At 48.1% G+C, this 15,977-nt stretch overlaps 1 protein-coding gene and 1 long non-coding RNA gene across 2 annotated transcripts in view; both read right to left on the bottom strand.

Annotated features, from left to right (window-relative positions):
- LOC122537123 overlaps nucleotides 1-9,271 on the bottom strand; it is a 171,495-nt gene extending 162,224 nt beyond the window's left edge. Inside the window, exon 1 of the mRNA XM_043670088.1 lies at nucleotides 8,511-9,271. Within this exon, the coding sequence (XP_043526023.1) occupies nucleotides 8,511-8,595 (85 nt within the window). The 5' untranslated portion in view covers nucleotides 8,596-9,271. The remainder of the gene's footprint in view (nucleotides 1-8,510) is intronic.
- A 192-nt stretch (nucleotides 9,272-9,463) lies between these two features.
- Nucleotides 9,464-13,207, bottom strand: LOC122537112. Its single transcript, XR_006308547.1, has 2 exons — nucleotides 12,790-13,207; nucleotides 9,464-10,759 (listed from the first exon to the last, which is right to left on the bottom strand). It is a non-coding gene; the product is annotated as an uncharacterized LOC122537112 (long non-coding RNA).
- Between the last annotated feature and the right edge of the window lie 2,770 nt (nucleotides 13,208-15,977).

Here is a 15,977-nt window from a genome sequence, read left to right as displayed (position 1 = left end):
CTTTCCTACAATCCCCAAAGAAAACGAACTTGGACAAAGAGAGAAGAACAAGTTCAACGGTGTGTTAAACCAGACCCCTTACAAAGTTTTGCTTTCTCTTTGGTGCGATTATCAAGGAATTTGGTTTTCCGAGTGGCTTCCGGATAATCAAACGATAAATTCAGACAAATACGTCCTACGTCCAACTGAATAAACTGACACTCACTAATTGGGAAAACGTGATTTTTCGGGAGAATTTTTGCTTGCAAAAAGTATGACAATATCGGTATAAAAAAAAAAGACACTAAAAAATAAAAGAAGACCACGAGAAATAATTTAACGGAAAATTCCTCTTTCAAAGAAATTTTACAGCGACGGCATTGTGTCTTTATTAAAAAAAAGATGAGAAGAGGTTTATAGAACGAGACGATTACATATTTCACATTTTACCACAAATGGAAGGTGAAATTACGAGATGACCTGACACGAGAGAGACCTTCGCGAGATAAAGTTGATAAATCAAGAATAACGTAGAATAAGTAAGGTCTGAGTAATTGGGAGGAGGTAGCAAAAACCCGTTAATAACAAGATCACGTTACGCCTTCCCAAATCCAGCCATCACCAAGTTTTTCGTAGTCGAATTCTTGTGGTTGCCTACATTCGCAGACGCGAGCACTCGCGCACACACACGAGCGTATGCATGAACTCGGCATCATTAAGCGCACGAACGAACACATGCAACCGCGAGCCCAACTCGATTCTACACCGGCACACACGCGCAGTGAGTCAGATGCGGGCACTCATCCTGTACACAGCTCTCTTACGAACATGAACGCTCACACACACACACATGCAGAGAGTAGGCACACGTCTGCACGCGCGTTTATACGCGCATACCTTAGGTCTAATTCAGGGGGCGCGTACGTACCGCTCTCTCTCCGGAATGCGACCTTTCTTCCCGGTACGGTTCATTTACCCTATTCGTACGTACCGAATCGCGAGGAGGTTACATTCAGCGGGATATTCGCTGGTAAGTGTTCATTAAACCGGCCGTTCTGTCGGGTGCGAGTGTTAATAATAGTGGCAGAGACGTATATGTGTTGCGCGGCAAACGCGCGACGGAGGGGGTCGAGGGAGAACGTTAGACGAGAAAGGGTGAAACTGTTGCAAGTGGGTCAGAGTGTCCACCTGTGCCACGGCGTGCCATTTTTCAGGTGACACGTTATACATACGTGTTTTCGCGACTCGGGCCGTGGATAAAGTAGGATACGTTTCGACGGTTCACCAGGGATCGGCAATTGATCGGTATCCGGTGTGTCATTAAAGTCAAGCCACTTGAACCAGATTTGTTAACGCGAAAATTTCGCGCGTGTGTATATGCGTGTGTGCCCGTGTGTAACGTACGTGACTCGGAGTGAGCTTTTCACCCCTCCTGGATCTGTATCCCATGTTCCTCTTCGGTGATGCACGTACGGCGACGCGTGCTTTAAATTTAATGCCGTGAGCGAGTGGTATTAAATCCCCCAGTCACGAGACGAAAGATCCACGAAACGTTCGCGGGAAAGAAGTGGGTGACGGATAATTGAGACGACTTTAGAGCAACGTGTTAACGAGACCCGGTCTCTTTCGACCGAGGTACATTCCACACCGGTCGAAAGGCAGGACCTTTACTTATAATTAACACGCGATCGTTCCGCCGGTAACTTCCGCCATCTGACGTTTATATATATATATATATACGTAGGTACGTGCATGCACGTGTATTCCGTGCCGGGTTCGTGTCGTTAAATGCATACCTGATTCGCTTCGATGATTCCCAGGATAAAGACGTATCGCCGTGTTTTAACGCTTACCGCGTTTACCTTTGAACTTCTTTTCAGCGGCGCTTCGAACACGAATCGCCAAGTTGCGCGCCGAGACGTCGCGTCGGTTAGTTAGGAACGACACGATGATTAACGCGCGCCAACCATCACGGGGTTATTAAACACGGTGATGCTAGTTATTTCATTAACGAAGCACGTCACTCGACGGTACTCGCGGCGGAAAACCAAGGTGAAACGCGCTTGACGGGTCGGAAACTGGTTACACCGGATAAAATCTTCGTCGGGGTGAAGGAACGATCGGGCAGCATTTCATTGTCGCGTCACAAGCGCATCAAGGACAAAGGAGTTTGCGTCCTCGAGGAACAGGAGTCATTGTGCGAGGAACAGGGGTACGAACAGGAATACGAATCTGCTCGATCTCTGGTTCCTGCTTCTCCAAAATCGTTCATAGTTGTAATAACAGCGATAAACGAGCATTTCGTATTCAAGTTCGGCCCGCTTGTTTAAAACACTTTGCCCGGGAGAAGAGCAGAAGAGGAATAAAGCGTGTTGCCAATAAGGCTTAATGTCCCTCCGATCTCGTGCCAAGTCTCGCCGTTCTCGAAGCTGCGGTAAAGTTCTCCCGACTCGGTTGCTCGTAGCAAACGTTCACTCGAATGGACCGACGATTTATTCGTTACTGGATTCCATCCCCGCGATAGAGGCGGCCGCTAATCGAACTAATAAAATATTCCCAAAGACAATTTTCATTCCCTCCGAATTGACGAGGAGAGCCGCCGTCAACTTCCGCCAACTAACTCCGATAGTTTCGCGAATATTGATTCGCAAGCGCGTCCCACGTAAGACACGGCTACACCCTCTCGCGCATCACTCTATCCTCCTTCTATATCTAGCTCGATGACGCAATCGATAACGCTTAATGTCCCTATCCGATAGACCGGGCTAATACGACCCGAGCGTTACGAGCGATATCGAGATCTATGAGTTACTCGTTGATCCACGATGAATCACAGACTGCTCGCGAGACAGGTCGGAATTTTACCCTGCTGAAGACTACTAGTCGCGATAGGAATTCTGCTTGTAGGGGACGCGTTCCTTTAGCCTACATTCGGGACCAATAATTGCGAAAATGACTTTATGGGACCGACCTTTGTCCAACGAGTCAATTCGATCGAAAATCACGTGATTAAAAAAGGACTTGCATAAGGCTGAGGAATTATGATTTCGATTCAAAAGAAAGAGCAAATTACAGTCTGATGGAATATGAATTTGAATTTTTCGAACTGAGGATTAATAAATACAAATTATTTGCTTTGCATTCGATGTAATAACTGTTTACTGAAAACTGAGAAGAGACTCGAAAGGCAAGGTACTCTGGTAATTCGGCTTAAAAAAATCAATTTCTTTTTTTACATTTTCTCAAAGTGTATGCTTTCGGAAATGTCTATGTAAAAGGTTTGTTTGAATTCGTAAAATTGGCAAAGTTATAAATGTTTATAGGAAACGGTGTACAGCTCGTAACGTAAATATGAATATTTTTGTACAACGGGTAACAAAAACTTCAAATGTGTCTTTCTCAAAAAATATTATATTTTATAATATTATTATTCATATTATTATTTATGTAATTATTATTTTATAATATTTTATTTTTCGTACTGTTCGATTGATTGTAAATATGAATATTTTTGTACAACGGGTAACAAAAACTTCATGTGTGTTTTTCTCAAATCCATATTTTTTTAAACTGGCTGACGGAATATCTCAAGTTTCAGTTGACCGATTGACTTGAAATTTGGAAGAGATGTTTACCGGATGTACTTTTATCGCATGAACCACGTATTTCAAAATCTGATGTTTTTTCCTATTTTTAGTTTACCACCCAAAGGACGGAAACACAGCACAAGGAAAATCGATATTTAAACTTTAAAATGCTGCCATTTTTTTAATTTTCGAAATTTCGCTGTTTCAGCGGCTCACGCTATAGACATATTTATATTAATTGAGATGCTTTTTTTGGAACCAGATGGACCGGAATCATGTCAGCCATTCGAACCCGTTTGCTTTACCTAAGGCTATATAATTTCAACAACTTTCATTAATTTCGTTAAAAAAAAAAAATTGTAAACATTCTTCAAGTATGAATAAATCTGTGTGCGAAAATTGCATACCAAAACGTATCATGGTTTCCTCAGGAAAAAAAAATCCCCAAAAAGTCGATTTTCACATGCCGGATTATATAGAATACCCTCTTAAGGAGCATCAACTTTCGCGCGAGCAACAAATTGAAAAATCTACTACACATGCGGACTATATGCACAGTGTACTTAGGCACGCGTATCTCCGTCGAAGCTCCGTTCGATTTCGAAAGTAACGCGTCTACCGTACAGTTGGAGCCGACTGGGTTCCCTTCTCCACGTCGACGAATATAAGCCGAGTGAACAAAACGGAGCGACGAGACGCGCGTCTCCTCGAACGACGCTCGCATCGATTGTCGGATTTAACCGCGCTGCCTGTCCGTTCTCCCTCGAGCACGTTTTCCATCCATACCGGCCTACTGCGATTTCCTACGGCGGCGGAGACGTATTTACGGTTCGCGATACCATCTTCTCTCTTTCTCTCTTTGTTACAGGTGAAAATAGTGTCTCGAGCACGACGCGATGAGATATCGAAAACATTTTATCCGATATCGATGATCGATGGCGACGCGATGTGACGCGGTGTTTTTCAGAAGGCTGCTGCGTACCGACGCACGCGTTTCTTTCTCTATCAGAGACACCATAGTGCAGACAAACCTGCAGTTCGGTTTAAAAAAAGAAAAAAGAAACAAATTGCCAAGCAGGAAGCATCGATGCTTTCTTCCTTTCTTCCTTTTTTATTCCGTCGAGAAAACGAGGGGGAAAAAACGGCCTTGTCGGCGCGTCCTCTCGCAGCGTTCTACTTGGAAATTCACGGATGAACGGATGACACGCGAGACACGAACGAGTCGAACGTGAACGTGGAACCGTTCCATGACTGTTCCATGTTCGCGTTCAGTAGCTCGATTATGCAGCCGATGCACGATGTCGCGGTAATGCAATAATGATTTCGTGGATTTGCGAGTATCGCAGCGATCTATCGGTCCCCGATAGTCGATCGCTCGATCCGCGCACGCAGCAAAAATTTACTGCATTTTAATAATCGAACGCGTTTCCGGGAGATTCACTTTCCCCTTCGCTATTCATACATTGATTATTTTTTAAAAATACCATCATCTTTCAGGGCTCTGACGCGTAATTCCCAATTGCAGTCGCACGGATTGAAAATTCTTTATTCATGAAAATACGCGGGGGAAACCGCGACTAAAGGGGAGATTAACCGTTTCACTGTTATGGGCCATCCATAAATAATGTTTCTTTCAAATTTAATAAACATTGCCATCTGGCGACAATAATTTAACTTATTATAACGCAACCTATAATCTAGTTTAATATATTGACATTCAGTGTGCTTGTTGTTAAATTGTATTATTAAATTGAAACTGTGTTAACTCTCAGATAAAACAAAATTTTGTACAGTAGCAAAAAACGACGTTACTTAAGGATAAAAAAAAAAAAAAAACACTAAGGGATAAATGGAAAAGGAAAGTGACGATCGTTCGAAGTTACAACTTTCGATATTGAAACGTTCAATGAGAAGAGGGCAAACGCTTCGTTCCGCATTTCAAGATCTGAAATCTGCCGTCGTGAATGAAAAGTTCGCGGGAAAAGTTTCCAACGTGAAATCCAACGGGGACGCGTTTGCTCGTAAGGGGACAAAGAACGAGCGATTCAACGGAGAGGAGAAGGTTACGCTTGCGTTAATAATTACAGATTCTATATACATTACTTCCGCGTGCCTCACTTAAATAAAATTTTAATACGCGCGTACGGCGTTCGCACGCCGCTGATGCTAATTTATGTTAATTTCATTTCCCGGCCTATGAATCCCGGCTTAATTGTATTTTAATCGAAACATACTTTCAATCTTCTCGTTCGCGGGCTCGTTAGCTGGAAATCCAGTTGACGACGACGTCTCCGCCGTCGTCGTCGTCGATGCATACTCCTTCAATTTATTACAGCGTTTGCATAATTTAAGAGTTAATTCGTACATTAACATGACTTCTCCCATCTTCTCTGTTTTCGACGCTCTTGAAACGTGAAATTGGTAGAGACTTGAATACGACGGACAAGTTTCATTTTGGAAGATGGACTAAAATCGAAAACGATACTTATTGTGGAAAATTATATTGTCTGTGAGAACTTTCCTTTTTTTTTTTTTTTTTTAAATCGAAACACAGAGAATTCTAAAAAACGAGAAAGCTACATTGTTTGCGAGAACTTTTCTTTTTCTTTTTTTCCTTTCGATCCAAGCACTTAGCGAATTCTAAAAAGGTGCATCGTTCGTGGTACAACTTCCCTTTCTGTTCACTTTTTGTTTTAAATAGAAACAGGCGCACGATGTGGTAGACGATCGGCGAGGAGATGGTCGGCGCTGCGGTGCATCGTCTGCCGAAACGGGCAACAGGCATTTAGAAGCACAGGAAACGCGGTTCACCGCGGTTGCTAATTAATTTCGAGCGGTAAGCTGGCGATTAACTCGGCGGTAATATGATCTTCTATCCGCGCAACGAACGCCTACCGATTGACAAATATGGTCGATCAGGCGAACGCTGATGGCTGTCGCGAAAAGTTAAGCGGCAGTTAGCGACTGTAAAGGCTCCGATATGGAGGGAAACTCGCGCGCCACTCTAGGCTAGAGATAATAGATTATCACGATGCTGGATCGCGACGAGGGTGTAGCTTCGATATACGCAATTTCGATAGTTTCGTCGCGGACATGCCACGATAAACTTCATTATCGTTCGTTTAATTCCTCCTTCGTTCGGAGAGGAATGTTCTTTTGCCCGAGGGAAAATTCTAATCCCGCTGCGAAACCGTTTTATCCGCGATCATATACGATAGTACACACGTTGCCACGTACTTTCGAACAAAAATTTGTTTAAAACTGCCGCTGGAAGCTTCCGGGCGCCCCCGGGCTCCTCGGGCGTTTTACGAACGTTACAGTTAGCTTTATCAGATGCGAGGCATTGCCGCTGACGAGGTTACGGTTACCCTTTGTTACCCGGGCTGCCTATATTCGCAAAACGGATCGTTCATCGTACGAGCACAGTTAGAACCAAACCAAAGGTAGCTACAGCGCGAATCGAAGGTTCGCTCGAGCGATCAATCATTCGAAAATCGTGTACGCGAGGATGAGACGATCTCGAGGCTCCGACAGAAGGATCGGACAACAATTGGAGAAGTCTTCTTTCGCACAGTGACGGTCTACCTAACCCACGACAGGAAAGGGGAAAAAATCGTGCGACGAAACTAAACCAAACGCACGGACGCGGACGCGTTTTCACGCAAAAAGGTAGCTTCTATTTACCTTCAACGTTACACGCGCGACACGACGTTGCGAGACTCTTTTGTGCCGCGAAGAACGCGCCGGAGGTAATACATAAAAAATACCACGTGTTCGACTTAACTATGGCCGTCATTGACTGGCGGTCGCCACTCTTTTGTGCACACGCCAATGAAAAGGCTAAAGTAATTTCCAGTCGCGTTTCATGCAACAACGTCCTCCCCTCCGCACCAGCTGTGTTTATACCTCTTCTCGGCCGCCTTTTCAAACAGGCTCGCTCCTCCCCACCTTCTACCGCGCGAGCTACCGCGAAAAAAGAAAATCTCCCTCGCCGAACGCCGCGGCGTTCCAATTATCGGGAAAACTTCGCGACAAGCTGGCTCAAGTTTACCGGATCGAACGTAACAATACACCCAAGCCGTTATTATTGTTGTAATACAATAATGTTAGTTTCAAGAGTAGCTAGTCGTTAAAGCGGTTTTATACTCGGTGAATGTCGTTGTGTTTGGCCCTCCCCCAGTCGAGGGAAGGGGGGAAACGCGCGAGCCCACTTTGGAGAACTGTCCTGCATTTCCGGTGAATACCTCTGCCCCGGAAATGCAGTTAGGACATGAGGTAGGCCATCGTGGAGGTTTTAGTCGGTAAGAATCCGACTGTACCCGGTCATATCCCTCAGGATGACCGGGTGTCTTTCGAAGATTTCCTCCACGTATAAAAAAAAGAGAGGGGTGTGGAAACGCGCGAAGGGGAACGCCGGGGGGAAAACCAAACGGTTAATTACGTCGACGAAAACGCGCGTGGAATTTTTCGAAAAACGCGGAATTCGCTGGCCGTATTCGAAACGGGAATTCGGGCAGGCTGAAATTAGTTTCTCGCTTGCGCAAGAAGGGAAAGTGTAATTTGCAAAAAGTAATTAAAAAGCTCGGCGAGCGAACGATCTCTCGCGGGTAACTGTGTCACAAAGGCGTCTCTGGTTTCTGTGTAACGCGAACACCGCAATACCTCCGTGGAAATGGAGTAGAAAAGAGCGAGCGGGTTCACTCACCACCTCGCTGTTCCATGGTCAACGGCAACGTCGTGCTCCGCCAACGACTCGACCAAGGATAAGGTATTTCAAACGTAATCGCGAGTCAGAGAGACGGAGCGCATCTCTGCCATCCGGATTAGCACGTGCTGCAAATCCCTGTCCCGGGGGCAGTGAACAAAAGAAACGTCAAAGGGTCACGCCAAAGGGAGGGAAAAACCCCATGTGAAAACGAACGAAACTGATGATGAAACACTCACCGAAAATACCGCCCACAGCTGCTGCCTTGAAGACGACCCATAACGAGTAGGTGTAGATAATCCGCCCGCGCAGCCACCAATCCATGGTGTTGGCGACTTTCGTCCGGCCTGTTGCGGGCAGCCCGTCGTTGACCTCAATCTAATTCGATCAACGTTGATGAACCGGATACACCGGGTTTTCCACGAATTCTCTCGGGTCGGTTCTTCTCCACCACGAGCCGAAAGCACAACTCGATCTCCACCTCGTTTGTTTCGTCTCGTCTATTCCCTTCTTCTCTTCACGGAGAACGAGCGGAACGATCGAGGCAATCATCGAGGAAATCGCGACGTTTGTTCACGATCGTGATCGCACCTGTTGTACACTCGCGGGATCACGATCTCGAGATCGGATCATCACGCGCGGACGAAACTACCGCGTAGCAGAGGCGATCGCCGATGGCTTGAACCGGCACGATCCCGCCGTGGTATACGGAGAATTTCGTTATACTTAACGTATAACGACGACGACGACAACGACTATCAAACACGAAACAGCGAAAGCACGCAATCCTCGGCGGAATACGTGTTTCCGTGGCTGGAGCCACCGGAGCACCGACTATCCGAGAAAGATCGAGTTTTACCCTCTCTAACGACACGCACCCGATAGCGATACACACTCTCCGTACGTCGCGTACTGTTGCATAGCTGCGCACATACCACCGCCGTTGTGCACGTTGTCCGAATCGCGACCGGTCAAATACTAACCGTGTACACTCCGTGTCGACTCGACTTTTCCCACCCACCCTCCCGCCCTCCCATCCCCAAGCACACTACCCTCTCTGTTTTTCTCTCTGTCAGCCCTTGTTGTTATGGCTCCCGTGTTCAGTCACTACCCGTGTTCGCGGTTTCGTTTCTCTCGGATAATCGTTTCCCTCCTCCTCTTCCTCTTCTTCTTCTTCTTCTTCTTCTTCTTCTTCTTCTTCTTCTTCTTCTTCCTCCTCCTCCTCCTCCGCCTCCTCCAGCGTCTTCTCTAGCAGTGCCAACGTCCTCGATATCTTATCGGTTGGGCAGGGTGGCGTAGCGGAGGATCGGCTCTCTCGCAGGAAACGACGTTCTCCCCGCTATTTCTCGAGCGAGCGGCGCAACCCGGCCGATGCATGGTTGGCGTGCACCGGTCACCGAGCTGCCTCCGAGCGCAATTAATCAAGCTTTTAAGCGCTTTCTTGCTACAGAGCTGGGAGCCACCAATCCACGGAAACGAACCTTCTCGCAGGGGGGAGATTCTTCTTTCGCCCTGCCCGTCGAAATCCCGTGGCGTTCCCACGAAAAAACGCACGGGCGAGGTAACAGCACCGAGATTCCGAGATTCCCCGGTGAGTTTTTTCCCCCGACAGTCTACGATGAACGAATCGACGCAGGATCGCTTCGCGAAAACTCACGAAAACTCCAACACTTTTACCGGAGTGACACACATTTATCGGGTACAACCAACCAACTGTCGAATCTCGAATGTATCGTATATACGTAAGTCGAACGATCAACGGTACGGTTTAACGTCCCAAGAAGAGTATCGAAGGACGAAAGAGTCGCGAAAGCATTTAGATATCTCTACATCGTCTGGGCAAAGTATCCTCGCGTCCAACGTCGAACGGAACATCCATCGTTGCTGCTCGTATCCTTTCTCCCGGCAGTGTGAATCGAGCCAGGGTCCGAGCGAATCTCGCAAATGGTCCGAGAGAAGACGAAGGGAACGAAGAACGCTGTTCGGTCGGCTGTTCGCCGAGGTTTCACGCCATCCCTCTTTCGAATATACCGAAAAAGGATCTCCTCTCCTTCGGGTTGGTACACGTTACGTGTCTACTCACGTTGCCGGGGAAAAGTTTGCACGTCGACCGGAGGCAAGAACTTTCTTTCCTCCCCGCCCCTCCCTCTCCCACGGAGCAAGTGCTTTTTCGTGGCTCGACTTTTCGTTCCGCCTCAAAGGTGGAACATAATCAAAATTTTCCTGCTCCGAGAAATCCCGTATATATATACCTCTTCCTAGAGACAGCCTCTTCCCTGGCTGATTCACCGCCGAGAATATTTCTTTGATTTTTCCCCTCACGGTGGAAGAATCCCACGCAGCTTGTGTCGCAACGGACCGTCGTCTCGAAGGTTCGAGGAAGACGAAGCGGCCCCGAAGTTTCTTCCTCGATGTAGCACCGTGGCAGATCGTCGTTGCACGTGCAGGGTCCTTCGATCGCAGTCACAGTACGTCCGCCGCGTAAACACTGAAATGCAACGTAGAAAGAGACTAGTAGCCGGCGCGAAGAAGGTGGAAGGTGGAACGTTCGCCGGGTCGGTAGGACGGGGAGAGCGGACAGAGAGAGGACCGAGAACCGCGAGGCAGTGAGGAGGAAGGGACAACAGGTAACTCGCGGCTGGAATCGGGAGGCGAACGAGCAACGCGACCAAGGAGAGGGAAAAAGACAAAGACAGAGAGAGAGAGAGAGAGAGAGAGAGAGAGAGAAGATCGAAGTCAGTCGAGCCGGTCGTCGAACCGGTTTCCTCTCGCAAGAGATCGCAACGGGCCAATTGGAAATACCACTGACAATGAGTCCACCTCGGTCGGCCTCTTTACGATCCTCTCGACGCTCACCTGACTCGACGATCGAGAGAGTCAGCCGCGAGTTCGACGGAGAGTCTAGATCCGGATAAAACGATCCCGCGCCACGCTGATCCAGTTCTACCACTGGTCAGTTCTACCGACCGACCGGCCGATCGACAATTTTACCCGTCCCGTGTCCTGCCAACCGCCGATATCTAGACTCGCGATCGTTTGCCTCCCGAGTGGCCAAGGTCACGAATCAGCGGCACGCATCGCATGGACGGCCATCGCGACCGTTCAAGCTTCTGTCCTTCTTCTCCATCAGATATCCAGTTTCGTCACGGAAACGTCGTTGGCCTCGCGACTTTTCGCGTAGGAAGCGCCGGCTCGATGAAGATAACGTCCGAGCCGAGTCGCGATGAAAATTGATAAAGAGACAAGAGGGACGATAGGGCGGAGGGGGGGATGTTATCGACAGCGATGTACGATCGCGCGCGCACGATTTAATAACTTTCTTTTCCTCGGGAGGCGACCGTTTTAAAATCTTTACGAGCGCGCGGAAATTACGTTTTAATCGGAAGCGCTTCGTTCGTCGCAACAGTGGCAACACGGTTACAAGAGCGAATCGTCCCGGCGATCGTTACATCGTTCCTCGATTCCGGTATTCTCGATCGTTCTCCAGTGGCCATTCGATTCGTCCGAGCGAAGATACATTTTTTACAAGGTTCGGGAACCTTGGTGTGTGTGTGCGCGCGCGCGCGCGCGCGTGTGTGAGAGTATGTCGTTTACATTTCTCCCGAGAGAGCAGCGACCGGGAGACCGCTCGCGCCGTTCAATTTTCAGCTCCGAATAACACTAGCAACGTGCGCAATTTCCATCGCCTTTTTTTTTGCATCGCCGATCGTTCCTTCCGGATCGAAATAAGTCCTGATACGCGAATGAGATGATCGCGAACGCGCATTTGCCAACGCGATTGGTATTTTATCGTCGTTCGAAAGAAACAAATAACGTTCGATTTGCGAGACCCAGAGATCTAAATGGCGAAAATTGATCGATCAGCCGGATCGGCACGAATTCGCGGTAAGTGGCAAGATTGAATTGTCGTATTGGCGTATATAGAACAGGGGAGGGAGGGGAGTGACGTTTGTCACGAAGTTAAGTGAGAATCGGTCGAAACCGATTGGCAGCCGATTCGCCGATCGTGGAATTTCGCAGCCGAGCTACGAAAGTTCGCGGACGAGCCGGGCAGGGGAACGAGTTCGAACGATTAATTTAGCGGGTGAAAGGCCGAACAATGCGAAGCCAGGCGTCCACACTTTTAGCAGGCAGAAAATTACACCGGAGAAAATGAGCAGTACTTTCCAATGGGACGTATCAAAAAACGGAGGGGGAAGAGAGAAAAGCACGGAAAAAGTAAAAAAAAAAAGAGCAAAAAATAGAGGGAAATGAAAAGGGGTTCGCTCCGGTTGTCATCGTGCAATTTTCTTCGTCCTCCTCTCTGTCCCATACTCTTCTCTCTCTTTCTCTCGCTCCTTTTCCCTCTACCGCGGACATAGAAAACATATTCAAAAGGGAAGTAGAATTTTCCATCGGAGCGCGTGAACAATTTTCTCACGGAACGAAACGCAAACGTGCCTTCCGTCCGGTGTCTCCTCTGGAAAAATTCTTTCCCGAGTGTGTGCGTATGTACACTCTCCGTGTCGGTTATCGTACCTTCCAGTCCCCAGTCCAGTTTCAGGCGCGAACACGCCGTGACGCGGGGGAAAGGAACGGCATAGACAAAACGCGTCGAAGAAAACGCGAAACACACGCGGCCAACAACGAGACTGCCGGGCGCGGGAGATGCTACACGCTACCGAGTAGCGCGACGTTAATTTCACGCGACACGCCGACCTCGTCCGACGACGATCACGCGTCGTCGCCGCGATCGTTACGATCACCGATCGCGACTTTCAACCAACGGTTTGATGACATGGCGCGTGCATGCTCGAACCGATGACTTTGAAATCGACGACACAGACGCGCACGACGACGTCCCTTGAAGCACTCGCCGTCGCGCGTTGCGCGTCGTGCGTGTGCCCGTCGATCGGTCGCGTCGGACGGACGACAGAGAGGCCAAGACAGCTGAGCGCTGCGACGCTGCACGTCCCACAGAATCACGATCCGCACTGGTACGCCATCGAGCGTTAGGGAAACTTCAGCAACCCTCCAACATCCTTCCCCCACTATTTCGACCCACCACCGCCAGAGCACCACCACTACCGGCTCCCACTACCACCATCGGCAGCTCCACCACCACCACCGCCACCACCACCACCACCACCACTTCCACCACCACCACCACCACCACTACCACCGCCGTTACCACCGCTAGACACAAGCAGCTCGGTGTCGTTGCTACCAGCACCAGGCTAGGCTACCGACTACCAACGCAAGAACCTACACGAGACACAATACTCGTAGCCAGCAGCACCCGTTCCGTTCTCCAGCGGCGGACTTTGCTATCAGAGCCTCCACGTCGTCGTCGTCGTCGTCGTCGTCGTCGTCGTCGTCGTCGTCGTTGGTGTGCGCGAGCGCACCAGGTACCACTCACCTCCCACTGGCTTTCTCGATTTTATCCCTCTTCCTTGCTTTTTCTTTACCCTCTTCCTTCCACCTCACAGCCTGCTTTTTTCTTCGACTCCTTTCTACCTCCTCTTTCGTTCTTTCCTTTCCTTTCTTTCCTCCCCTTTTTACTTTCCTCTTACCCCTTTCTCTTGCGAATTACGCCACGTTGCATGACGATTTCGGACGAAAACATCGTCGAATGGTCGCTCGAGCCTCTCGAGAGTCTTAAAGGTGTTTCGAGGGCGATCACCACCGTCGTGAATCTCGTGCGATCGTTGGCATGCCGATCCGTCGTTTCGACGGATTCGTTTGGAAATATTGATGCGCCGGTTTCGTTTCGAAATTTCGTCCCCTCCCCCCTTCGCTTTGATTTCCCGGTATCGGACCCCGAAGGTCGAGCTTCTCTCTTTCAAAAGCAAAGCACCTACCGGCGCTCGCTTCGACAAAATGTCCGGTTCTTTTGTGCATTATTGCCTTTTGTTTCGACGAGAGAAGTCGCTGAATTATTAAGTCGAATCCATTACAGCCTCATCGCGCAAGATTTCACCCCGCGTTCATGGTTATTGTTTCGAGCCACCCTCCGAGTCCACGGTTCGAAAATCTCGCGTCCCTCAGGATCCAAAGAATTTCGCGATCTTCGGAGAAGGAACAAGTCTCGAATTATGCGATAGAGCGATAATCGTTGGAGGACAACGATATGGAATGTGCGGTGTGCCTATGTTATTATATGCTTGTGTCAGAGTAATGACGTGACTCCACGGATTTCATATGTTTTTCAGTTTCTTTCCGATCGAGCTGTAGAACACAGTCACCACGTGTCCCGTAACCATATTTTATATTCATCATTCTCACTGCATACGCAAGTACCCGCTGCATCATTTATTATTTTAATAAATATATTGTTTATTATAAAGAAGCAATTTCAACAGTAATTAAACTGTGTTATTCCCGATAAACGATACCGTCATCATTTTCTTGTTGCTTTCCTTCTCTTCTCCTCCACCACCTACTCTCTCCTCCCGTTACCTATGTTTGCTATTTCTACCACGTAAACAGATTCGATCAACTATTATAACTATTCTTCGGACTGATATTCTTGAATTCTCTCTTTTCTCTCGCGGGTTTATCGTTGTTTTCTCTTGCCTTAATTCGATAAGAAAATCGTTTGCATCACAGAGAGAGAAAGAGAGAGAGAGAGAGAGAAAGAGAATATTTTCCAATTAATGCTGCTGATGTCTCAGAGACGGAAGCGAAGGAATGCGTTGGACGTAAAGGGAACCGGAGGCATCTCACGGCGTTCCACGAAAATCGGTGTCGCGATGAAATCGTAAAATCGATTCGAAAAGAATGGCCGCCGTTCGCAGCCTGTTTGTAGATCGAAATTGGAATCGGAAGTTTCCAAATATGCGCTACGATTTCGATTTATACGGAGGGATTGCGAATCGTTCAGCGCGCGCCAAACACGCCAGACCGGATGCTCGCGTCGGGTTATCTCTCTCTTCCTCTCTCTCTCTCTCTCTTCGCCAACGAAATATTTCGTAGCTCGTGCACATACCGAGTACCGTTCTTTCGCGTGTCCCCCAACACCCACCACCGCCTAATCGCGATTGCTGCTACTTGCAATCGCGATCATTCGCCGATGACACGTCGCGTCGCATCGATCCGAAACCGGTGAAAACGTCACGTCGAATCGAAAATGTCTCGTCGTCCTCGACAAAAGCATCGCCCCATCTCGCAGTTAGGATCACGCGAGATTCTCGATATTTTTCATCGCGAGTGAATCATCTCTGCGCACAACGGTGAAAGTTCGTTCGTTAATTAAACGTTACGAGCGCGTCGCGCTATTATATCGTATTTGTCCGGCATATTTTTCCCGAGCTTCGGCGAGAATTGTTTGTCACACATTTTGGAAAAAAAAAAAAAACATTTTACCTCGCGCGGAGAAGAGAATATCCCGGCACTGATCGATGGACGATGAAGAATACAACGTCGAGATCTAACAACAAAGTAGTAATTTTCGTCGCGAGCGTGAATTCTTTTTCGATTTTACAGGGAAACGTTGTAATTGGAAGAGCGAATCTCTCCCACGGTTCTAATTCGATAATCAGAATCGCAGAGAGGCAAGAGGTAAAAAAATATCCGACGTTGAGAAGCGAATGAATTCCGCGAACGATGCTCATACACGGCCGACAGCGTGCACGAACAGAAATATCAACGCGGATTAGCGGAGATGGTTCGCGTCGTTGAAAGGATACACGTCGACGGGCAAATAACTTTTTCATTGTTGCAGATCG

The sequence above is a fragment of the Frieseomelitta varia genome, unplaced genomic scaffold (assembly GCF_011392965.1).
Source record: "Frieseomelitta varia isolate USP_RPSP 00005682 unplaced genomic scaffold, Fvar_1.2 scaffold_886, whole genome shotgun sequence".
In the NCBI taxonomy this organism is placed as follows: domain Eukaryota; kingdom Metazoa; phylum Arthropoda; class Insecta; order Hymenoptera; family Apidae; genus Frieseomelitta; species Frieseomelitta varia.
This window is presented reverse-complemented; position numbering and strand designations above follow the sequence as displayed.